The 25,232-nt window shown below is 41.2% G+C and overlaps 1 protein-coding gene across 12 annotated transcripts in view; it reads left to right on the top strand.

The window, feature by feature from the left end:
- The window catches only part of TANC1 (tetratricopeptide repeat, ankyrin repeat and coiled-coil containing 1), a 327,768-nt gene that overhangs the window by 138,840 nt on the left and 163,696 nt on the right, over positions 1 to 25,232 (top strand). For all 12 annotated transcript variants that reach the window (XM_081582806.1, XM_081582795.1, XM_081582801.1 and 9 more), the window contains 2 exons: positions 920 to 1,029; positions 21,279 to 21,358. In XM_081582806.1, the coding sequence (XP_081438932.1) occupies positions 21,298 to 21,358 (61 nt within the window). In that variant the 5' untranslated portion in view covers positions 920 to 1,029; positions 21,279 to 21,297. The remainder of the gene's footprint in view (positions 1 to 919; positions 1,030 to 21,278; positions 21,359 to 25,232) is intronic.

Below are 25,232 nucleotides of genomic sequence, written 5' to 3'. Positions count from 1 at the left end.
CTGCGAGGGGACTGACTTGGGCAAGAGCCCAGTTGTTGGTGTGTTGGAGCTTGGATAGCACTCTTGAAAAAGAACATCTTCCAGGACCAGAGTAGCAGTAAGAAGACTATTTCCCAGGGAAATGGACTCCGAGTCAGTCACAGGGAACCTCTTGTTGGAAATCCTTCAAGGAACAAACATGCCTTGGCATGTGCCTCTCCTTGTGAGAAGAACAGGAGGGTGGTGGAGGGGCCAGCTGGGGAGAAGGGGTGACGGTCAAGGCAGAGGGAAGCAAGTGCTAGGACACAGGTACCTGCAAGGCGCCTGTGTGCAGAGGCGAGGTGTGGTGGGGGTAGGGCGGGCATGCAAGGGGTACTTGAGCTGTGTTTGGAGGATGACTAATCTCCGGAGGAGGGGCGGTGTCTCAGGATAAGGGGATGGGGAGAGCAAAGGTGTGAGATTGGGCGGTGTGTTCGGAAACAATGAGTCGTGTAGAGAGCCAGGACCTGTGAGGAGTAAGGCAGGAAATATGGGAAGAAAATATTCTGGAGAACTTCAGCACCCTGAGTGCCTTAGCAAGCAAGGTTCTGGGCTCATTGTCTGAAACCTTTGACACGCTTGTGTTGGGCTGCAAACCCATTATTATCAGCTGAAGAGAAAACCCAAGCTAGAGAAGGTAGTTTGGATGCTGCAGTACCTTGCTCAAGACAAGGCTTTCGGTGACAGTCCTTGGTCAGCCTGGGCAGAGGTTGTCAGGAGGAGGCATGTGTTTTCTTGGTTTGCCAGCCCATCACCCGTGTTCCCCTGTTTAAAGTATGTATATATTGATGGCTTTTCCTGTCCATCATTGCTTTTTCTGAAGTTCTGGTTGTAGCTGGTTTTATAAACTCTGCTTCTGGTGTCATAGGACGAGTGTATTGACTGGTTTTTCTTTTTTCAGTTCTCTTCCCATCTTGCTGTAGTCGCCTGATCCAGAGGAACTTTCGGGGTGCCCCCCAAGTGAGACAGCTGCTCTCTGTTGCCAGCAAGTGGAGTCTGGGGTGAAGCAAGGTGAGTGAGCCCAGGGAAAATTTGTACTTCTACAGGCCAAGTTTTTCCACAATATGTTATTTTCTGAAAAATTCTATGGGTTTTGAAGGTAAATTGGTTTTTTATTCAAAGAAATTTAAGAATAATTTTAAAAAATCTATGAGTTAATTACTATGTCAAAGAACTCTTAGTAATAGGGATGTGTTGATAACGTTCTTTAAAAATCTTTCTGACCTTTTTTGATGCCCATTTCAGGGTTTTGGGGGGCACCAAAAATATTGTATCAGTAGAACTGATAAAAATTTTTAGATTTTTAATGGTGTCAGCCTGGCTGTCTATTTTTGATATATTTTAAAAATTGAGATGTAGTTGACATATAGCATTAGTTTCAGGTGTACAAAAGAATGATTCAATAGATGAATATATTGTGATGTTTGTTCTTTATCATTTTTCTCTTCCCCAATTCTTGTGAAAAACTTTTGAAGTTTAATAATTAATATAAACTTGACCATAGTTACCAGGAGACAAATAAAGGGGCTTTTATACTTGCTTTACCCAGATGTCTTCCCAGGCTGCCTTTTTAGGGCCATGCCAGTTACAATAGCTTGGGTTCCATCTCTCATCTGCTCTACATGCTGTCTTGTTAACTTGTTTGGAGTTATTCCCCTCCTGGGTTTCAGGGAGGCTTCTTGTGGCCTTAGGAACTTTAAGCACGTTGATAAATATTTCTTGTACTGTGGTTTTCTTGTACTGCCATCTTACATGTAAATTGTGAAACAAAAGTACCTAATGCAAGGTGTTTGGTGAGACTGGAGGTTCCTGATGGGTAAGATTTTTGTTCTGTTCATCTTTTCATTTGTATTTGCTATCTCCAGTGTGTAGCATGTAGTAGGACTCAAATATTCTCTCTTTCCTTTAAGGAGAGAGAATTGACTGAGAACGGAGTCTCCAGTCCCATCCTGAGTGGGTACAGCTTGGAGGACTGTTGTTATTCATGCTCGGATGCTCTCAATTGAGGCTGTGGAGCAGAAGTCCCCAGGAGGCCCAGGATAGAACTGTTGACTCAGGGAATGAAGGCTCTGCCCTGGATCTCTTCTCTGTGGGTGTTGGAAACACTCTTCCCTAGGAGGCGGGGTCAAGGTTAAAGCTGCTTCCAGCCTCTGAGTGTTCTTGAAACGTCCATGTGATATGCAGGTGCTCTCTGCCATCTGTCCAACGTGGCTTGCTCGCAGGATTTCATATTCTGCAGTCACCTTTCCTGCCATGTCTTGCTCGTCCATGAAGAACACAGTGGCCAGTTGCCATCCCTTCTGCCCACCCCCCGCCCCAGCTTTGGGGGATCCTGCCAAAACATAAAAGCTTCTCAAGAGGAGCATGTCAGGGGAGGATACATTATAATCTCCCTTGAGGTTTTAAAAATTAAGATACTAGGACTCCTTCTAGGGCTACTGAACTGGAATTTAGGGGATGGAGAGAGTGTCCCTGCTGTGTATATATCTACCTAACTACCTACTTATCTAAACTTCCCTGGTGGCTCAGTAATAAAGAATCCACCTGTCAGTGCAGGAGATGTGGGTTCGATTCCTGGGTTGGGAATATCCTCTGGAAGAGGAAATGGCAACTCACTCCAATATTCTTGCCTGGAAAATCCCATGGACAGAGGAGCCTCGTGGGCTATAGCCCATGGGGTCGCAAGAGTTGGACCCAACTTAAATTTGTTGTTGTTCAATTGCTATCTGTTTGTGTGTGTGTGTGTGTGTTTGTGTGTGCGCACGTGCATGCGAGTTTTAAGCTTCTCAAGAGGTGATGGTGTATAACTTCTTGAAAAATATTTGTATGTGGAGTAGACTTAAAAAAAACAAAAACCTCTTTCTTAGCCTGAGCAGATGTTTGGGGGAATAATTTTTGAAGTCTGCTAACTAGTTTTACCAGTTTATACTGCCAAGCCAAACAGTCCCTTGTAGTGCTATAATTTGCATCACAGAACCATTTTATAACTTTTATTTAAAATTGCCTAGGACAGCACTTTCTACAGTTATAAGTGTACAAAGAATGAGGAAAATGATGTTAAGGAACAATCTACTAAAAAATTTAACAAGAGCTCAAGCTTATTTAGAAATCCAGGTGGGACTCTGCTTAAATGGAATTTTACCAAAGTATGCAGGGATTTGCATATTGAAACCAAAGTCTCTCCCGACTTGTGGCAACACATTTCTCAAGGTAATGTTGAAATAGCAATTTATATGCATTGCCCTTAGAGAATTATTGGACAGGAAATTTATCTAGTAAGTTAGACCCCTTTTTCCCTCCTCCAGTTTTTGGGTGGTAGAGAATTAAGCTAATTTTTCTTTTGTCTCTCCCTGAGGACCAACTTCAAGGAAATAGATAGGAGCTTAATAGCAAAGATCATGTTAAATGGCTTTTGTGGTTTTTAACTGGGTCTCTTTTGCAAATTTCCCTTTCTCTGGGGAAAAAAAAAACACCTTGTAATCGGTTATTTGAGGTTTTAATATTTTGGTGGGTTTGGAGAACAGTGAGCTTCTATTTTGAAATCAGAGAATTTTACCATTTAGGCAGAGATCTTACAGATGACCTGTCATCTGGTTTCCATCACCTCAGCGTCACAGAAACTGCTCCTAAGGTTACAGATGGCCTCTAATAGGACTGTGACATGACTTTTCTGTAGCTCTTGACCTACTGATCACTCCTATTCCTCGTATGAAACTTTCTCCTTTGGGTTCCTTTGCATTTTTCCTACTTTTCTCCTTTCATTTCTTCATAGGTCCTACTGTGCCTGCCAGTAAGCCCATTCCCTGGGCTTGCATCCTTGGTAGTTTGCTTTCAGTCTGCTAAGCCTCTTTGGGTGACTTCTGTACTTCCATGGCTTTAGCCACCACCCACATGCTAATGACCCCCAGGTCTTTCTCCAGGTTCTCCCTTGTCTCAGACAATCTTTTGGACATTTCTACTTGGATGACTCATATGTACTTTTAACTTGAGATATCCAAACTGAACTCATTTTCCTCCTAATTGTTGCCTGCTTTCCACTTTCCACCTCCCCAAGTCCCCTCACCCCCATGCTTCTGTCTGCTTTTCCCACTGTGGTCATTGGCACTATTCAAGTCAGAAATGTGTGACTCATCCTTCACCCTCCCTCAGTCAGCCCCGAATTGTTATTGGCGATAAAGCCCTATCATTTTAATATCCTAAATAGAAAAAAGAAAAGCCCATTCCACTGACATATAATTGGGCTTTAGAAGTTGTAGTTGGGCCGATATAAGCAGATGGAATAACATGAGACTGTCACAACCACGTATGTAATATGTATTTCTTGCTCGGCATAGTTCTAGGTTCTTGTCATGTTGTTTTTAATTCTTACAGTTACTCTGTGGTATGTCATCTCTGTTACAAATGAGGATTCGAAGATTTAGAGAGTTTAAGTTTCAGGCCCAGGATTACAGGGAAGGTGAAGCATCGTAGAGTTAGGGTTTGGGGATTTTAAACCTATGGATTGGTCTCCGTGGCTCCAAAACCTTCACCATCATGTCACTCTGACTTCTTCTGTTCCCATGATACCACAGATTTAGATTTCTGTCTGGTGAGTAGGTTGGCTGTGTTCAGGGCAGGAACTGGGTTTTACTCAAAATTGTGTTGTTGTTGTTCAGTTGCTAAGTTGGGTTTAACTCTTTGTGACCCCATGGGTGGCAGCACACCAGGCTTCGCCATCCTTCACTATCACCTGGAGTTTGCTCAAACGTATGTCCTTTGAGTCAGTGATGCCATCCAGCCATCTCATCCTGTCGCCCTCTTCTTCTGCCCTCCGTCTTTCCCAGCATCAGGGACTTTTCCAAATTTGTGTATCACCATCAGAATCCCATGGACGGAGGAGCCTGGTAGGCTACAGTCTGTGGGGTTGCGAAGAGTCGGACACGACTGAGTGACCTCACTTTCACTTTTCCCTTTCATGCACTGGAGAAGGAAATGGCAACCCACTCCAGTATTCTTGCCTGGAGAATCCCAGGAATGGAGGAGCCTGGTGGGCTGCTGTCTGTGGGGTTACACAGAGTCGGACACAACTGACGCAACTTAGCATTAGCATATATATATGTGTATTTTTTTTTTTTACATAGTAGGTGATAAAGACAAGACTCTTAAATGGAAAAACCATGGTCTGTGTCTTCTGTGGCTTTATCTGGGTTCAACCCCTGATTTTTTTTATTAGCTGCATATTGGCTAGGTAGCCTGAGCTTAGGACGGTGGGGTCATGCTGCTTATCCTCGAAGGGCTTTTATGGGGAGGTGCTTTAAAATTCAGTGGCACTTTTAAGAAATTCTGTTTGGAAGAATTGAAGAAGTTGTGGAAGTCGATAACTGGCTAGCTCAGATGAGCCTCTCTCTTTTAGGTTATAAATAACAACATGTGAAAATATAAACTCTTCTGGACCTCTGATCATGTTGATTGAATCATTCATGTGCTTAAAGTAGTAAAGGCAGAAAAGACCCAAGTAAAAACCTTGATAATGATAATATATGTAGATCTGATTTTTGCTATTATTAATAGTTCTAAATGTAACTGTTTTGGAGTAGATGAAGATATTATCTGTGAAACCTACATATTTAGGACTAGGCAGGTGAATTAAAGCAGAGTTCTAATGAGGTTTATTGTTCTGTTGAATTGATCTTGCGAGGATGGACTTGGACATGTATTGTACCAGAACAATCCCTCAATCCTGGCACAGACAGTTCTGTATTTTGTTTCCCTATAGATCTCTCCTTTTGCCCTGTTCCAAGAAGGAAATGCTCTTTGTTTTCCATCATAGTTCTCCTTTTTGGTAACAAGTTTCTCTAAGGGGAGGGTCCGCTTTAGTGAAAGTTGAACGGCTTCTAAATTCCACAGAAACAATTAGTTTTATATATCCTATCTTTAGGCCCCATGCTGTGCAACAGAGGCTGGTTTATGTGTCATTTAATCTTGGGATCCAGGGCTGGGGTACCAAAAGTGAGGGTCTAGTGTTCTTTCCTCCAAGGAGTGCTGTGTTGAGAAGGAAAGTGTGGGATGAATTGAGAGAGTAGCATTGAAATATATACATTAATATATGTAAAATAGATATAAGCGGAAATTGGTTGTGTGATGCAGGGAGCTCAAATCCAGTGCTCTGTGACAACTTGGAGGGGTGGGATGGGCCTTGAGGTGGGAGGGAGGCTCATGAAGGAGGGGACATAGGTAAACCTGTGGCTGATTCATGTTGATATATGGCAGAAACCAACACAATATTGTAAAGCAATTACCCTCCAATTAAAAATAAAAATTTTTTAAAAAAGAGGGAAGGTGTGGCTTGGGGCAGGCTGTGAAGTTTCTCTGACCCTCAATTTCTTTATCTGTCAGAGAGCACAATTATAGTTCCTACCTCCTCCTTGTTGTGAAGACTAAACCAGATTGTTCACAGTGAAAAACATAACTGTGCTTACTATGGGGTGCATTTGTGTTCCCACCTCAGCTGTTATTTTTATGGTTGTCTGTTGGATTTGTGGACTAAAGCCCTTTTGTTTGTTACAGATTTACAGTATTGATAAGAAGAGATAATTGCAAAAAAAGTCATAACCTAAGTCTGAGTTGGAGATGAATGGCTTTGTGGTTTTCAGTGAATTATCAGTACATTGAAATATGGGCTTTATTAGGTTTCTGAGGAGGTAGAAGGGAGTCAGCTTGGGAAGTTGGATTATATAAAGACAAGGGACAGATATTTATTTTATATCCAGCTCTGTTGCAGACTCATATTTGGCTGTGACAGAAAGATGTGTTAGTAAGACCATGACAACTTATAACATCTATGCCACATCTTCCTTTTATCCAAAACAGTTTTCCATCCACTGTCTTTAATTCAGAGTCATTCAAGAAAAGTGTTCCTGTTTTCCACTGGGTTCTAATGAGGCTGTTTTTCCTTAAAGAAGGCATTGGTACCACACACTTACATTTAGAAAATAATTTGGTGGCTGTGTTCACGTACTGTGTCTAAGGAACCTTTTCAGTTTGAAAACTGTAGTTTTTGCAACTCATTTCCCTGTGCCTGCCCCCCTATTTGAAAGGAGCGTGATCTCTGTGTATATGTATGTGTGGTTTCCATGCCACTTCACAATACTGATTTTGTTCCTTAGGTAGGTCTGAGATATGTTTCATACTGTTTGTATGTGTTGAGAGGTGGTGACAGAATCTATGATCAAAGGCTTCCCTGCCGAGTTAAGGGCTTTAATTGAACCTTTCACTGTGTTTTAGAGAAAAAAATCTGATGTTCATATATGGCATGTCACATAACTTCAAGCGTGCTTGAACTTTATAGGTTTGATTAAAGTTTTATCTGACTCCTAAAAATAATGTTTGTAATCTCCACACATAGGAATTATCCTGTAATTCAGAACTTAGTTAATGTATCTTTTGCTGTTGGGTTGGGTTTGAATGCCTCTGGTTTGGCTCAGAGCTCCCATCCCATATCTTCTGAAATCTATACATGGCTTGCATCTTTCTGGGAAGTTTGGCTGCTACCACAGCTGAAACAGTGAGCCAGATTTAGGTAATTTTATTAGTCTAGAAAAAGTATTACACTTTTGCAGCTGTTGTTTGTAGGTCCTAACCATGAAAACAAAAACCGTCTCAGTTACCCAGGATCCATGAGAAACTGGCAATGGCCCAATGTGAGTCCATGTATTTTGGACTCTGAATGATATTTATCTTCTTAGGGCATCCCCCATGGAGGCATGCATCTGGTGAGTGGCCTGGTTGTATGAAGCAGTGGGGGCGGAAGAGGCCAAGCCTTGGGTACCAGTCTCACGCAGAAGCCTGGTCCAATTCATGGGAAGGCTATAGTTATTAGACCTTAAATACTTTTTAAAAGGATAAGAGAATTCAAGAAAATAAAACAAATATAAAACACACTTGTCCCTAATATTCACCCTGACTTTCACGCTTTTGTATATTGTCTCACACTAAATTTCCATAGGTGTCTCTCTTGTGATGCCAGGCTAGCTGTTGTTAGTAATTTGGTGATGACGGACTTTCTTGTTAAGTAGAACTTTTACAGACTACTCTGAAAACTAACCATGGAACTTGGCATATAATTGTTAGTGGTGATGTCTATGTGAAGTTCCCAATCCTGCTAATGTGTGCCAATCAGTAAATTACCGTTTAATTTCCTGTATTTCAGTGGCTCCAGGAGTGGGATAAAAGTGAGCTACTGTTTCTCTAGAAACTCCTGGGCTATTCGCAGAGCTTTTGGCAAGTCAGAATAATTGTTCTGTTGGATCTGACCCTGAGTCTCTGGATAAGGGTCCCAAACTCTTAGGGTCATTGGATGCAATGCAGAGGGTCTCTGAACTTCGATGGGTGGAGAAAAATGCAAATTTTAATCTTTGCTATACTGTAGCCAAAATGTGGTTTTTCCTTCAATCATGAAAAGGAGAATAAACTATGGAAAAACAGTAGTACCTGTAGCCTTGACACATAGAAATTACAGACTTTTGTATCATGTTGAGGGAGGTAGTTTAAGCTATCAATTATGCCTATCACCACTCAGGAAACTACAGTAGCTCTTAGACCTGCTGCTGTGTCATGTTATTTATGCGTTAAGAAGCACACATTACTATTATCACAGATTTGCTTTTTAAATATTTTGATGTCTGCTTCAGTATAATTGATTTTCTCTGTAATTGCATTTTCTGTGTCAAAATCACTCAGAAACATTCTGATTAGAGGGTCTAGATTGCTAAGGCAGTCCATGGCACTTAAAAGGTCACATACTCCTGCCTTAGATGGCACCCTTGTGTCTTTCCTATCTTCCTTTGAGCCGGATTTGTTAACATTTTTTTTTTTAAATGGTCTCTACATGTTTGGCTTTTGTTTCGTAGCATGAGTTGTCTTTGAATTCTATCATCTGGAACTCTGGTATTCCTCCATTTTGGAGTGGATTAAAAAATAAAGCCAATGCCCATTCCCACGTGGGGCTTCCCTGGTGGCTCAGTGGTAAAGAATGCAGCTGCAATGCAAGAAATGCAGGTTGGATCCCTGGATTGCGAGGATCCCTGGAGGAGGGCATGGCAACTCCAGTATTCTTGCCTGGAGAATCCCATGGACGGAGGATCCTGATGGGCTACAGTCCATAGGGTCACAAAGAGTCAGTCACGACTGAAGTGGCTGAGCACACATTCCCATGTGACCTTTCTCATAGGCCCTGTGGCAGTCGCAGCTGGAGACTATGTACTGTAACCAATATTCATTGGAAGGACTGATGCTGAAGCTGCAACTCCAATTCTTTGGCTACCTGATGTGAAGAACCGACTTATTGGAAAAAACCCTGATGCTGGGAACGATTGAAGGCAGAAGGAGAAGGGGACGACAGAGGATGAGATGGTTGGATGGCATCACTGATGCGATGGACATGAGTTTGAGTAGTCTCCGGGAGTTGGTGATGGACAGGGAAGCCTGGTGTGCTACAGTCCATGGTGTTGCAAAGAGTCGGACATGACCGAGTGACTGAACTGAACTGAATTGCAACCAAATGTTTATGGCCCAGAATGGGTTTCCTTACAAATTTCAGATAAGAGCCCCATGATCCACGTGTTGATATACTGGCCTTAGCTGTGGGAAGAGAGGAAGCTCATATGATGCGCAAGTGTGACACTTGTGAATTTGATTTGGCTCTCCACTGCATTAGCACTGGCATCACCTAATTTATTTTAGAACTTTGGTGTCCAAGGTTAAGACCATGTTACATTAACTGGGCTGTGTAAAACTGTCCAGAGGAGAACTTGGGCACAAGGCCATTCCTTGCCCCAGCCCATCACCTTTTAACAAGCTTCATTCAATTCATTCTAGTGAGAATGGGGAGATAATTTTTGAGTTCCTCTTGAATAGCATAGTTTCTTATTTCTGGGTAAATGTTTGGAATAGGGGAAGCATTGCCTATGTGACATAGAGGTCTCCGCCCCAAAATATCTTCTTCACCAACAGTATGGCCCATCTCCCAGTGTTTTCCACCTGTGAGCTCATGACTTGAGTAGGCTCATTTTTTTGCATGTATCTTGTGTGATGCCTCCAGATCATACGTATCGACAACACAGTAGTTTGAAATAACTCTGATTGGGTGCCTAGCAGAACTTGAGGGAGTGGACAGTAGGTGTCTTTTTCAAGATAAGAGATAGAGGTAGATTTTCTTTTCCAAGAAAGATTTGAGGCATAGGATGCTGCAGTGGGGGTGGCAGGTGTGTGTGTGTCCAAAGATGATCTGTCCCCCCTGTTTGACAGTTTTGTCTGTTTCATCACCTCACCAGGCCCCTGGGAGCTACTCTCTAGCTTTTATCCTAAAAGGAGGCATGGGACAGGACTACATGGTCAGGCTCTGGAGCCCAACTGCCTGCATGGGCCCTCGTGAGCTTCACAACTCTGGGCAAGTTCCAGCTCCTCTGTGCCCTGATAGAATGGAGATACTAATAGCACCTTCTGTAGAGGGCTGTTGTGAGGATTAAATGACTATATATATAAAGTGCTTAGAGCAGTGCCTGGAATATAATTAGTCCTAAATGCATGTTGCTGGCTGGCTGTACATCAGAATCACCTGGGGGAGTCTGGAAAAAAAAAAAACCTACATGGGTATTGAGAATGCCCAACTTAATGAAATTAGGTCCTGGGGAGGTTATAACCTTGTTCAGAGCATCATAGCAAGCACTGACAGAAGCGGAGGAGGGATTTTGATGTCTTATATTCTGAAGCTTTAAGTGAAAGGTCCGTCTGTCAGCACCATAAGCAAGAGATCTTGGTGTAATGAATAGCTGCCTTTCACAGGGCATCTTTGAAGTTGTCTGACCTTTTTCACTTTGAGGCCAGATGCAGTGTAATTTAAAAAATTTAATTTCTTTTGATTTATAATACCAGGCTTCATTCAGCTGGCACTGATTGATTGAGTGCCTTTTAACACCTTTTGGAAAAAAATGGACTTTCTGACATGTCTTCAGGATCTCTTCTCCTTTCATACTAAAGACTTATCATCAGCCCATGCCATAGACTTCTTAGAGGAGTTCCTTTTTCATCTGTGGTGATGGTTTATCAGCTGCTGTGATTACAGTGGCCCTATGAACAAGAAATAAAGCTTCCCCTTTGCAATGATAGCACCTAGAGGTGGAAGAGACTTGATATTACCCTGTCAAACTGGAAGGGAAGCAGTGTTCCTGTTAGACGGATGAGCCCGTGAAAGGCTAAATAACTTGCCCAAGGTCATTTAGTTAATAACGTGATGCCTCCTACCTTTACTCAGGGTGCTGTCATTGTCACGCATCAAGAAGGTGGCCCATGTGAGTTGCGGTTCATAACTTTGTTGTATGATACAAGTAGAAAATTTCACAGGAAGGAGAGGAGAAAAGAGAAGAAGATGTAATCAGAGGGCGGCTGTTAAGGAGCTAATGGCCTTTATGAGGATTGGGACTGGGTCTCCAGTTGCTGTAAACCTTACATAAGACAGCGTCCTGTAGTCTGGTCACACGCTCCATGGAGCTGTGTGAGAAAGGGTGGGACAACATGCAGAGACTGAGCTTCATAGCCACACCCTAGGTGGTGCTGCACGGGCTTTGGCCTCATGGCCACTGTGGCCTGGCATTGGCTTTTTCCCCAGCTCTCCTCAGCTGGATCCATAACAACTGTACTTTGTCACCCTCATGCAAAAGCCACTTTGTCTTTGAGACTTGTATTCTGTGTTTTCCTGGTCACCTTTTTAGCTCCCTTCTCCCTGGTTCATTGAGGACTTTGGAGGTAGCGGTTCAGAGCCTGAGCTTTCAAGTCAGAGCTGGGTTCAAGTCCCAGCTTCACATTTATGAATTGTGTAACCTTGGGCAAATTGTTCATCTCTCTAAGCCTTTGCATTCTTATTTATAAAAAGGAATCAGTGAGGCTGTCCCATAGATGATTTTTTAAAGATTTTAAAAATGAGGTTGCCGAAGAATATAAAACTCTTACACTTAACTCATATACAGTAAAGAAAGGAAAGTGAAAGTCAATCAGTCGTGTCTGACTCTTTGCAACCCCATGGGCTGTAGCCTGCCAGGCTCCTCTGTCCATGAAATTCTCCAGGCCAGAATACTGGGGTGGGTAGCCATTCCCTTCTCCAGGGGATCTTCCCAACTCAGAAGTCAACCAGAGGTCTCCTGCATTGCAGGCAGATTCTTTACCAGCTAAGCTACCAGGGAAACCCAATATATAGTAAAGACTTTGGTAAATACTGGCTGTTAGGGTGGTGGTTGATATCCTTAACCTTACTTCCCTTACTGCAGGGAGCATCTGAATGGCCCCTTCCCAGGCCAAGAATCAAGTTCCTTGACTTCTTTGCTTCCGACCCTCACTTGAGGATGTTCCGCTTCAGTGAGCCACGCAGTTGGCAGTCATGTGGTCTTTAACAGTGTCTGGAATTGTTCCATGTCCAAGAATTTAAAATTAAGAGGATCAGACAGCCTCTGTTTAGCTTCTTCATTCACTTCGTCCCTCTGTATTTGCTCTTTGATCTCTCTGAAACAGCATCCCTGTTCTCTCTGGCTGTCTTTCTTCTCAGGGCGCCACTTGCTTCCTGTCCAGCCTCACTTCCATGGCACACCACTCTGGGTACTCTTGTATGGGCACCCCGACCACTCTTGTTGCACCTGCGCTGCCAACACCTGATGGCTGATGAAACCTCTTGTCCCCTGGATGGTTCTTCCTTGGCGCCGAGCATCAGAGGATGAAATTGCACACTTTCATTGTTTGGTGCCATGTCTTGCTCTTGGTTGGGCAATCAGAGCTGTTGAGCTGTCCTTTTAATCTTATGCTTGCCTTCCTCTTCTCTACAGGGGCTATTCTGAACCACCTCTGCTCCTCTCATACTTCAGTTTTACTTTATAGAGAAAAGGGAGGCCTGGACTTGTGGCTTCCTGCCCATGTTTGTTGATGATGTTGTCTTCCTCCTCCAACATATTACACCTTGTGCCCCTCTTTGATTGGCACAGAGTGGAGACTCAGGAATGTGTGCAGAATGAAACACCTAGCCCAGTGCTTATTCTGTAATTGGAAAATCGGGTTGTAACCCTGTCTTAGGAGAGTCAGGACAAGTTCCTCCGATGCGCAGGGCCTTGCATTTTAAACAAGGAGGTTACATTTACTTAAATTTATTAGGCTGGCAATGTGTTTTGAGGTACGGTTTTTCCATTTGAGAATTAGAGATGGATTAAGATTATGTTCCTCTCTGATATATCCATTGATACTGAAGTGAGAAAACTGTGCTGGTGAAGCTTGGCAGGGTCTGACCATACAGAGGCCCACAGCCTAGTGGAGGAGGCAGGTGGGCAAGCAATTAAAATAAGACCAGGAAGGCTTCTAAGAGGAAGCTTTTGAAATAGGTTTTTGAAGTGGGCTTGTGAAATAAATAATAAATAAATTTTCTCTAATAAATTAAATATCTGTGGCCGTCTGGATGCTGGTGGTGATGGTAATAATGTCACAGTTGTTTTGTTCTCTAATCAGGTAGTGTCATGCTGTTAGGTTGGGAGGCAGGTGCCTGGTTGGGGAGCACCTGGGGGAAGCTTCTAGATGAGCAGGGGCTTTCTGCAAGGCTGGCGCTCCATCCTGCATGAGAACCATTGGCCTGGGATGCATAATGATAATTGCTGGGAACTCTGCACTTGGTTATTTCCCTGTCTGAGCCTTTCCTGGTTTGAGGCAGAATGTACTGATTTCAGGTTTTGGCTTCTCTGTTGTTGTACTTATCCCTTCTGTGTGTATATTTAAAATCCCAAAATAAAACCTACCTGCAGCTGGTACTTCTGAAAGCCTGATAACACAGCAGATCCTGCCATGGGAATGTGCAGTTCATCGTGTGTAAGTCAAATAATTTTGTCCATAAACTTGGAAATTAGTACTTGGTAACAGAAGAATTCTTACATTATTAGCCCAAATCTGTTGTGGGAGAGAATTGCTATTGATTTTGATTTCCCCTCTATAACAACCCCGCTATTCTTTCATTTAAGGAGACTTACATGGTGTTTGTTACATGTAAGGTACATTTTTAGGTGCCGTGGGAGATTTGTAGAGTTCAACATTTTTCATTGTGATTTTGATTGATAGTACAAAGTGAGGTGTGGAATTAAAGCTACCTTTTGACTATCATGGCCTGGGAAGGTTTTATGAAGGGGATGGTATTCAAAGTTGAATGAAACAAATCTCTTCACAATATAGGAAAATGGCTCTTGTAGCCAGAAGCAGGTAACTTCTTCATATTTTCTTCCAAAAGTAAAATTTCTCTTCTGCCAAGTGTTATCAAAATGAAAACTTCTTTAAACAAACTTGCATGTAGTAATTTTTTAGCAATATGAAATACCAGCTTAGGAGACTCAAATTTTTAAAGACATGTTTCTCAAAACAACTTGTATATCTTTCTACAGAGTATTTTAAATAGAGGTTGAAAGTGACTTCGATCTAATAGGAAATTTCCACTGAGTTTGGTGCATCAGAACTTAAGCATCTGAGTTCAAACTTCATGCCCAGAACTCCCTTTTTTTCTTTTTTTCCCCAGAACTCTTTTAAATTCACATTACTTGTGACTGTAAATTTACTTTCCTTTTAATCACTCATACTCAAACCTGACATCTTTTTACCTAAGACAAACCTAACTTTAAAGAACAGCAGAATTAGAGGTAGAGTTTGTAGAATGACTTCAAATAAAGAGGACCAAATGGTTAGGTTGTGTCTTAGGGCATCATTCGGCCGTGCTTTATCTCCTTTTCCCCAGCTCTGCATGTTAAGCCATATGAAAGGCCACTATTTTAACTTATCACAATTGCTTTCTGATTTCTTGATCAATAACCCCTTCTCTTTTCCTGCAACTTTCCTGGACGAAGCATCTGCATCCTAGAGGTGTTTAGTGGCCTGTTTCCTGTCACAATGCCAGGGTCAGATCTCCTGATTCCTAGGTTTTCTCTACAAGCCAGGGTGGGGAAAAATGTGAGAGAGACTGCCTGGAATTTCAAGTATTCATCAAGGGTTGGTTTTCTCCCCAGCCTCCTGGGAACTCTAAAAGAATGTTGTCAAGATATGGCTCTTGCTTTCAGGAAGCTTCTATTAACAATACAGTTTTCCATGAGTTTCCAGCAGCAGCCAGCGCCCCCTCTGCATAGCTCTTTGTTTCTTTTTGTGGTCTCTATTTACTTTGTTTTCTCTAGCTTGCTCTCTTCTGTATTATTTATCCTGTAGGCTGCTTTAGACACCATCACCCCCATCACCACTGTCACCCATTTCCTTTCTTTTGATAAATAGTAAAAGTTGCCAATGCAAAGGAAAGTTCTAAAGGCAGTCCTACAAATGTCATGACTATTGTGTTAGGTGAGTCTTAAATCTTATTAGGTTGAAAATTTTTTGAGTCCCTAAAATTGAGGATATTTTTGACGTCTCTCTTCTCTGAAATTAAAAAAAATTTTTTTTTTCTTAATGAGCACCACGTCTTACTTTCCAGTGTTTCATTTATAAATATTGCTACTCTGGCTTTATTTATTTTGACTAAAGAATGGAGTCACCTTCTGAGACTGCTTTGCTGTGAGGTCAGGTAGATGGTTTGATGCAAGAAGTCCCTTTCCATGGAGTGAGCAAAGAGCGTATGTTTAGGTGTCCAGGATAACTGGATAAGGTTTTATTATCTTGAGATTTTAAGGCTGACTCAGGTGTGGACATGAAAGGGTATTGTAAAATGCAGCATTTTCCTCCCAAGTATCTCATGGATATAACTGAGTTTTTATGCATTCTTTGCAAATGAAAATATATAGGAACGTTCTTTGTAATTTATAAACTGCTATAAATGTTGGGTAATTGCTTGATTTGGAGGAAATAGCTCATCTGTGTTCATTGCAGCCTAGTTAAATCTGTCAACAAATACTGAGAACAGAGTGGGTGCGAAGACTGTGTTCCGGCTTCTGTTTGTATCTATTAAAGAATAAACATAGTCCCTGCCCTCAGTTCATGGATTCGACTTGAAATAATGTAAATAGGCAGTATGGCACTCCAGAAGAGGAAGGTTTGAAGGCTGGTATTACTTTATGATTTCAGACAAAGTGGTCATGTTTATGATACTGCCATTGGGATTGCAGACTGAAATAGGTTTTTGTCTTGTTTTGAAATCATCTCACTGTTTAATCTAGGATAACTTTTGTTATATTTTATATACCATTGTAATCACTGTGCTGCTGCTGCTGCTGCTAAGTCGCTTCAGTCGTGTCCGACTCTGTGCGACCCCATAGACGGCAGCCCACCAGGCTCCCCTGTCCCTGGGATTCTCCAGGCAGGAGTACTGGAGTGGGTTGCCATTTCCTTCTCCAGATGATACAGAATACTGAACTTTAATTGAAATACAACCTGGATTATATGGGTTCCAAATGAGTTTAGCAAAAGATTTGTGAAAAGAAAAACAGACATACTTTGAGGTGACTTTCATACCTAGGCTTAATCGGAGATATAACCTCAAGTATTAATCTTTTTTTTTTTTCTAAACAGTTATTATTTATTTTTGGCTGAGTGTTTGTTGCTACATGGGCTCTTCTCTAGTTGCCATGAGTGGGAGCTACTCTCTAGCTGTGGTGTGCAGACTTCTCATTGAGGGGGCTTCTCTCGCTGCATAGCACAGGGTCTGGGCGTGCAAGCTCCAGTAGTTGCAGCTACTGGACTCTAGAACACAGGCTCAGTAATTGTGCAGAATGCTTATTTAACATATAACATGGAGACATTATGCCTATCTCTAAAGTTTATGTGTTAAAGAAGAAATCTGAGAAGTAAAAGTAAACTAAATAGTTGATATAACTTCCTGAGTTTTAAAAGGAAGAATCTGTGGCATTTGGGAAACTTAGGTGTTGAATGATAGTAGAAAAACAAGAAAATCTGGGTGACTTCAGATCTTGAAGATAATGTCATATGCTTATTTTATTTTCTTTTAAATGAACATTATAGGAAATTTTCTCTTGTTAGATAATTTCAGTTGTTGTGACCTAGAGGCTGGTCTTTTCTCTCTTCCTCAAAAATATATAAAGAAATGAGGACTGAAGTTCTCCAATTTTTCCAATATTTATTTTTAAATATATTTATATCCAACCGTATGTTTATACGACTTGTGTGATAGAAGCTAAGGTTTTTATGGGGCAGAAATTGAGGGATTCTATTTGGCCAGAATTTATTGTTATACCTGTGACTCGATCTATAATACAGTAAAGTGAAAAAGAACAATATTTCTTATTTTATCCTATCACGCTTGTTTTTAAGTACATCCTTACATGTATGCTCTTTTAACTCAGCAGGAACTTGATAACTTCTGCAAGTTTCTTTTTTTTCTGGCAATTTCTTTTCTGGGTGTTGGGCTTATTATTTAATCATTTGGATCTGAATTACTGTGCCTAGAAGGCTGGTTTGCATAATTTCTATGTGATTCACTTCTGTAGCAGGCAGTGCTCATCCTTTTTAGATAAACAGTGACAGTAGCTGAAGTTGCTACAGGAAGGGGAGCTGATGCAGAAGGTGTCATTCAAGAAGAGCCCTGCAGCTGCTCTCATAAGACTGCTTCACGGTGGCATTTGCATTCAAGAATTTACCACTGTCTTTTTTTTTTAGTCCTCAAATTGGAATCAGAAACTTAATATTCTTTATGTCTTAAATAGATGGTGCTTGGCAAAGTGACTCCCTTTGGCAGAACTCTTTCTCATGAGAGCTTTTGTTTCAAGCCAGAACACCGGTTTATTAATTTATTCCCAGAGTCATATCTGCCAACAAGCTAGGCAATTGTGTTGGGTTGACCAGAGCCAGCACACTCTCCTCCACCGTTGTTAGGTTAAAAAATCAGATTATGAGGGCCTGCTCAGTGAGAACAGAATCAGAAGAAGGGAAAGTATTATGATGCCAGTGTTAAATAGCACTGGGTACCATAGCCTAGAGGGTCTGTTTCTGGATGTGGGGGGTATGTACTTATGAATTCATAGGTACTGTCAGGTGTGCAGAGAATCTTCTCTGGATGATACTGCTAATGTGGGCCCAACCAGCCTATTACTGCTCTTGCTGTTTCTGACCACCTTGCTTCAGATGGGCTCAGTGTTTAAATGGTCTGTTGATGTATGTCAAGTTCCAGTTACATCTTTTCGGCCATGACTAAGTGGGACTTGGCATAGCTCTACTCTGATCTGTGTTAATTTCAGAATTTAGCCCACAGGGAGCAGTCTTCCTTTTTTCCTTTACAGCTTATGTGTGTATGGGGGCTGGGAGGGGTCCTTAATTTTTCACTCAGATGCAATCATTTAAGGGGCCTTCCCAGATGGCACAGTGGTCAAGAATCTGCTTGCCAATGCAGGAGACATGGTTTCGATCCCTGGGTTGGGAAGATCCCCTGGCGTAAGAAATGGCGATCCACTCCAGTATTCTTGCTTGGAAATTTTTCATGGACAGAGGAGTCTGGCGGGCTACAGTCCATGGGGTTGCAAAGGGTTGGACACAGTTGAGCGACTGAGCATGCGCACACACATAATCAAAATTTCTCCGTGTTTCAGTTTGAATATCGTTTAGAATATAAATGTAGGCTCTTTCCATTGAGTTACTATTTAAGGGGGGAAGCAAGAGCTAGGAGAAAAACTTACAGCAGATATCTGATAGTCTCTTCACTGGAGACCACTGATATGGAAGCTGTGACTCTCCTGAAAACAGCTGAGCTCCCTGAAATAGGTATCTAAGGTACCTGAGATGAGATGCCCAACTCCATGTCTGCCAGTCCTTAGCCTGTGGGACATGTATTCCAAGAGGTGTGTAGATCTGTTGTGGATTGGTGGAGACCTGGATGGTTAATCAGGGGCAGCTTCACCACCACGATGGGGCCTGAGCTGTTCAGTGATCCAGGAAAACACAGGGAAAAGTTTCATAAGGACCTTGGCCAAGTTCTACTGGCAAGGCTCCATCGATAATTGTCTTTGTCTTATTTCTTTAGTATGGAGTATTTGCTAAATGGCAAACGTTGAAGGTTGGTCGATTTGTTTTTTAATTTGGGAAAGAAAATGTCTGTGCTTACCAGACATTTAAATAAATACCATGTATTTATTATCTAATTTTGCCTACCCTTTTTTTTTAATGCCACAACATTTTGCATTGTTTCCTTCAAGCATGACTGTCAAGAGAAATCTGTGCTTCCACAGTTCCCCTATGGAAGCACACTGTGGCCCACTTCCAAATTCAGAGCTTGCGTGTCGTGAAACCCATGTCTTTTCACAAGGGTCCATTCAAGTAGCTTTTTATACAAGAATTAGGCTCTAAGCCATGCCCCTTTTGTGTGTAAAGACTTTTTTTCTGTAAGATAATTTAACCCTCAATAAGTTTCACTGTGGCTTTCTCCAAATTCTGCTTAAGATATTTTCTTCTTAGTATCTTTCAGGTTGGCTGGTTGGTTGTTAATTTTTTTGCTGGTTTGATTGCTGTTGTCCGAAGCTTTCATTGCTTGGAGCAGAGAGGCCAGAGCCTTGAAAGGAGGGGGACCCTTGCTGGGAGTCTGCTGTTTAGATTCTGGCCCTACTGTTAATTAGCTGTGTGACCCCTGGGCGAGTTGGCCTCCCAGGGTCTCTGTTTCTTCATCAGGAAAACAAAAGACTTGGAAAAATAAATACAGGCCTAGACCCAATGATAAGAAAGGTCACCCTGTGTGCTTCTGTTGTACATGGCAGCACTTGGGGACTCTTCCTCCCTCTCAGTGGAAAACCTTGAATCGACTCTGGAGTGGCGTGTGCTTGCGTGGGGTGTTATACCGAGGCCTTTGGAAACATTGGTGCTCATGAGGCAGGTTTTTCTGCAGAAGGGTTGTCTGTCCCCTCTCTGCTTTCTCTTCAGCAGCAAGCTGCTTGCCTTTTTCTACCTGCCTCTCCTTAGCGTGTTAACAAGGGTGTGATGGTAACACAGCCCATTCAGATGTGTTACTGTTTGGGGTTGTCTGGCCATCTCATCTGAGTTAGTGGAGGGAAGAGAGCTAAAGAAGCCTAACTGACAAAATAATGGTCCTTTTGTCTGTCTCTTGCTGGAGGGGTGGTTTTATGTTTCATCTTAGGCCTGGGCCATTGTGTTGTTTTTTTTTTTTTTTTTAGAGGGGAACTGAGTATCAAATCATGGTTTTCTTTCTTTCTTTTTTTTTTTTTTTATAAATTTATTTATTTTAGTTGGGGGCTAATTACTTTACAATATTGTAATAGTTTTGGCCATACATTGACATGAATCAGCCATGGGTTTACATGTGTTCCCTTTCCTGGACCCCCCTCCCACCTCCCTCCCCATCCCATCCCTCTGGGTCATCCCATTGCCCCGGCCCTGAGCCCTTGTCTCATGCATCGAACATGGAATGGTGTTCTGTTTCACATATGATAATATACATGTTTCAATGCTATTGTCCCAGAACGTCCCACCCTCACCTTCTCCCTCAGAGTCCATAAGACTGTTCTATGCATCTGTGTCTCTTATTCTGTCTCGCATATAGGGTTATCGTTACCATCTTTTTGTTTTTATGTGCTCAATATAACCTTGCTTAAAAAAGACAGCTCATTATTTAGGGATTCAGCCACAGGCCTGTTCTCCTTACCTCCCCACCCCCACCTGGAAAGGCCTACCTATATGTGGTAAAAACCCATTGCAGTGTGTGCTATTTGATCAGATCTCCTGACATCAGGGTTGAAAAGTGTTCCCACTGTATTTATTTTCCAAATGTTTTTCAGTTATGTTTTATTCTGATTAGCCTTACAAAATGTTTTCCTTATGGTTATAAAATCAGTAGCACCTGTAAAACATGTCTTTAACCATGTAGCTTCCTTCTTAACCGTTATCTTTTTGATTCTGTCTTAATGTTTTCTTTTCATGAACAGGAGGAGACCCACATTCCTATGCCAGACATCTTACACTAACGTGTCCAGATTTACCCTCATAACCTTAATTAGATGTGGAATGCTGAGAACGCACCATTGTGGGTTTTTTTTTTTTTCTACTTTTATAAAAAGACAGTGACCTTTTGATCACTTTATTAAGTGTTATAAAACATTCTGTGTCTTTAGCCTTTAGTTCCCCATGTTAGTTTATTCACAGAAAATCAATGTAAAACTCAAGTTACCTTTATATTATCCAAGTGATCTGTTTGAAGACACGTTGCCTTTTGTGTCAGTATGCAAGTTCAGTTCCAATTTATAATCCTTAATTCCTCTTCCTTCCCCTTCTCTTCTCTTTAGAAGCAAAGGAGTGTTGAAAATGTTAAAGGCTGTGCTGAAGAAGAGCCGAGAGGGAGGAAAGGGAAGCAAGAAGGAAACAGGTATGTGTCCAAGATGGAGTTGAGCTGAGCAAGCATGGTGGTTGTGAGTCCGAAAGGCCCTGCTTAATCCAGGCTGCTGTTGCCTTGGGAATAGATCAGAGAAGTGATATGGGTTAGAACAAGCAGCATCCAGGAGGCCATGAGAAGCTGAGTGTATTTCTGTGCTTTCTTCTGGGAGGGGACTTTGAAAATTGAGTTTGGATTATGAACCAAATCCTTTCCCTGAAGACTTGTAAGGGTCATAATTTTATCATTTCGTTCAGATCCAGAGGCAGAGTTATAGACATTGAGGGAGAGCAGGTGTGTCTAGGAATTTGGTTTCTAGAAAGCCCTTTCTCTTTTCCCACACACGCTTGCATTTTATATGTTTGACCAACTGCTGGCTGACTGGTCCTCATCTTTTGAGTATCAGATTTTCCCCCTAACAGGTGTAGCCCCACTGATTGCCAGGCTGCTAGTTTTCATTATGATGAGAGCTACTTAATTTGGCTTGGATTTCTCTCCTGTTTGTAGAGTTCTGGTGCGTATGCAGTCATTGTATGACTCTACACTGCACTCCGTGTGGTAAAGTCCTCTAAGTTTATTTTGGCGACCACTCACCAGAAAAACTACGTTGTCTGCCTGTGTTGCACAATAAAAATCTGTTAGTGTGAATCGATTGCCCTGAAATGTGCCATTTCACTCTGTAAACTCATGTTAATCTAGAGTTGGAGAATGGTTAGTTTTCTGAGTTACTGTATATTGAATAACAGTTCAGTTTTAATTTCTATTAAGATATAAATAAGTTGAATTATAGTTAACTCTTAATTCGAAAGATCTTGTAATGCCTTCTGGTAGTATTGTTATGTTGTTTCTGTAAAAGAATAAGTGAACTTATAAAATTTTGTTTATATGGAACCAAGATGGATTTTCTGTTATTAATTTCCCTTTAACCAAGTAGAGACTTTGTTGTGCAGTTGCTGAAAAATTCCATTAAAAGCTTCTCATTAATGCCTGGCTAAGCAGATGCAAAGAAGAGACCAGTCTTTGATAATGGAAACAGGAGACCATAGTTAGCTCTTAACTTTAGAAAATCAACTTACAGCTTTGAATAATTAATTAGAATAGTTACTATGGAGAATTTTCAGTTCACATAATTTCTATGGGGGGAGGGGGTGGTTCTTCATCCTCTGCTGGGTCAAGACCAAAACCTCCTTCTCTCGAGTCTTCCAAAAGCTGTCTAAAACAAAAAATTTTTAACCAGTTTCAGCTCAGCTGACACTCATCCTAGGAACTGTGTTATTTGCTTCTTTAGATGCCTTTGTAATTTCCAGGATAAAGTTAGATCCTAAAGCTGTCTGTTGGACTACAGCTGCCAACCAGTGGGTTATTTTTCTCAGAGCCAGGGTCTCCAAGCCAAAACTCCCTGTGAAGTAATGGAGTCTTTCACAACAGGCCATACCATCCTCTGTGACCCATGCCAGACTCATGTGAAATTTCAGTATATTAATGATTTTCGGCACCCTGCCTTTCAGATGGGCCCAGACAGTGAACATTGTTTGCGTCTGAAACTTTTCCAGTTGTAGAGCATATGATTTGGGGTTTATTTTCTCCTTTGGTCTTTAAAGAACAACTACTGTGTTTTCTGAATCATTTCTTCATAATAATTCCCACATTTTGGTTTTTCACTAATGCAAACCAACTTGAAAAAGCAATGGGAACTTTTCTCATAAAACATCTGTATGGTGTATGCCTTTTTCCTCCTAACTAGAACCTGGTTGTATTCCTTTGGGGAACAAAGCAGATGGAATTTTAAATCTTGATGGTTATGTCACAAGATGATTGGGGAAAATACTTAGAATTTGACCATTCCTATGTTGAACTCTGTGCCAACTCTCATTATAGAAGTAAATCACAGCTAAGTTTCCCTGTAAATTAAAGCTGGCTAATCTACTGAGACTGCTCTGAAATTTGGGAAATAATATCTGCTGCAATATGGAAAAGTTTTGCTCTACTGTTTTCAATTAAACCAGTCTTTGTTGCACACACAAAATAAAATTTATTTTTATGTGCTTGAACTCAAAATCACAGAAATTTAGAAAATATTTGTCTAAAATGTTGAGTTCAGCTTTTCATATCCTTTGTAGTTTTTTTTTTTTTTCAGACAATCTTGAACTACAGTTTTATGTTGAACCTATTTTGAAAATTTGGAAAATCTCTGAGTTAAATTTAGTATTCTTCAAAAGAAAACAAATATTATTTCAGAAGTATTGAAAAGTCCTTAAACTATTGGTAAAATTTTGGCAGGTGTGGAAATTTAAGGTATATGTATATAAGGATATTTCAAGTATTACTTATGATGAGATATGAAGTTATTGAAAGTCATTGAGTCAACTCTAAAAATAGCAAAATTCTTTTAAAAATTTTTTTTTTTTTAACCTAGGAAATGCTTATAGCTGAACAAAAAGTATTTTCTGGAGGCTATAGAGAATGCAGTATTAAAAACTTTAAAATGCTTTTTGGGAAGGAACATTCACCTTGTCCCCACTGGGCCACCAGTGCAAAGGAACACTGAGTTTCTCTTGACCTTGAGTCAGGCCTGCGGGAGCAAAAATCAATATTAAACCATAATGTGGAGAGGGCCAGATGAGGACATCTATTTTTTCTTTCCCTGCTCTTATGTTAGAACCTTGATCTAAAACAAGCAAATGAGGTGTTATCTTTACTTTGAAGCCCTCTAGAGATAGGTCTGCAGCCTCTCGCCTCACGTCTAAGTGGTCTTTACTATCAGAAATCTATCATGTCACTATCATTAATGTTTCTTAATTTAAGAATAATTACTGAACTCTTAAGATTTAAGGGTATTGGTGTCAAACCTGGACCTAATAATTTAGAGAGGATGTAAGAGCAGGATTCCCTAGTGGCTCAGATGATAAAAGAGTCTGCCAACAACACAGGAGGCCCAAGTTCAATCCCTGGGTCTGGAAGATCCCCTGGAGAAGGAAATGGTAACCCACTCCAGTATTCTTGCCTGGAAAATTCCATGGACAGGGGAGCCTGGCGGGCTACAGTCCATGGGATCACAAGAGTCGGGTGATCTCAAGAGACTGAGTAACTACACTTTCACTTTTTCTTTCAAGACCAGGATAGGAAATTAATATCTTTTCCGTACAGCAGAACTGACAATGAATAGGAAAAGAGACCCATTTTATAATAGAAACAGAAACTTTAAATGTCAACCTAAGAGGAAATGTACAGGTTTTATATTGAAGAAAATACTAAAGCTTTGTTGGCGAACTTAAAAGAAGATCTGAATAAATGGCAAGAAATACTGTATTCCCTAATGGGCAGATTTCTTATTATTACTGATACTGCTACTGCTGCTATTATTTGGCTGCACTGCATGGCATGTGGGATCTTAGTTCCTTGACCAGGGATTGAACCCACGCCCCCTGCATTGGAAGAGCAGAGTCTAAACCACTGGACCACCAGGGAAGTCCCCAGATTTATTATTTTAAAGTGACTTGCTCTTACAAAATTATACGTATGATTTAATCTCTAGTGAAATCCTATCTATTTTCTTTTTAAAGACTTAAGTTTTTTTAGAGCCAGTTTTAGGTTCACAGCAAAAGTGAGAGGAAGGCACAGAGATTTTCTGTATACCCATGCCTCCACTCATTCTTAGCTCCCCATCGTCAGTGTTCTCCCATTAGGGAGGTACATTTGTTACAACTGATGAACCTCTGATGATACGTCTTCATTACCCAAAGTCCATAGTTTACATTAGGGGTCACTCTTGGTGTTGGGCATTCTGTGTGGATTTGGCAAGTATATAATAACATGTACCCACCATTATTTTGGTTTTGACACGTTGATTTGAAAACTCATCTAGACA

This window comes from Giraffa tippelskirchi, chromosome 3 (assembly GCF_054371585.1).
Source record: "Giraffa tippelskirchi isolate mGirTip1 chromosome 3, T2T-mGirTip1v1.2.pri, whole genome shotgun sequence".
NCBI lineage: Eukaryota > Metazoa > Chordata > Mammalia > Artiodactyla > Giraffidae > Giraffa > Giraffa tippelskirchi.
This window is presented reverse-complemented; position numbering and strand designations above follow the sequence as displayed.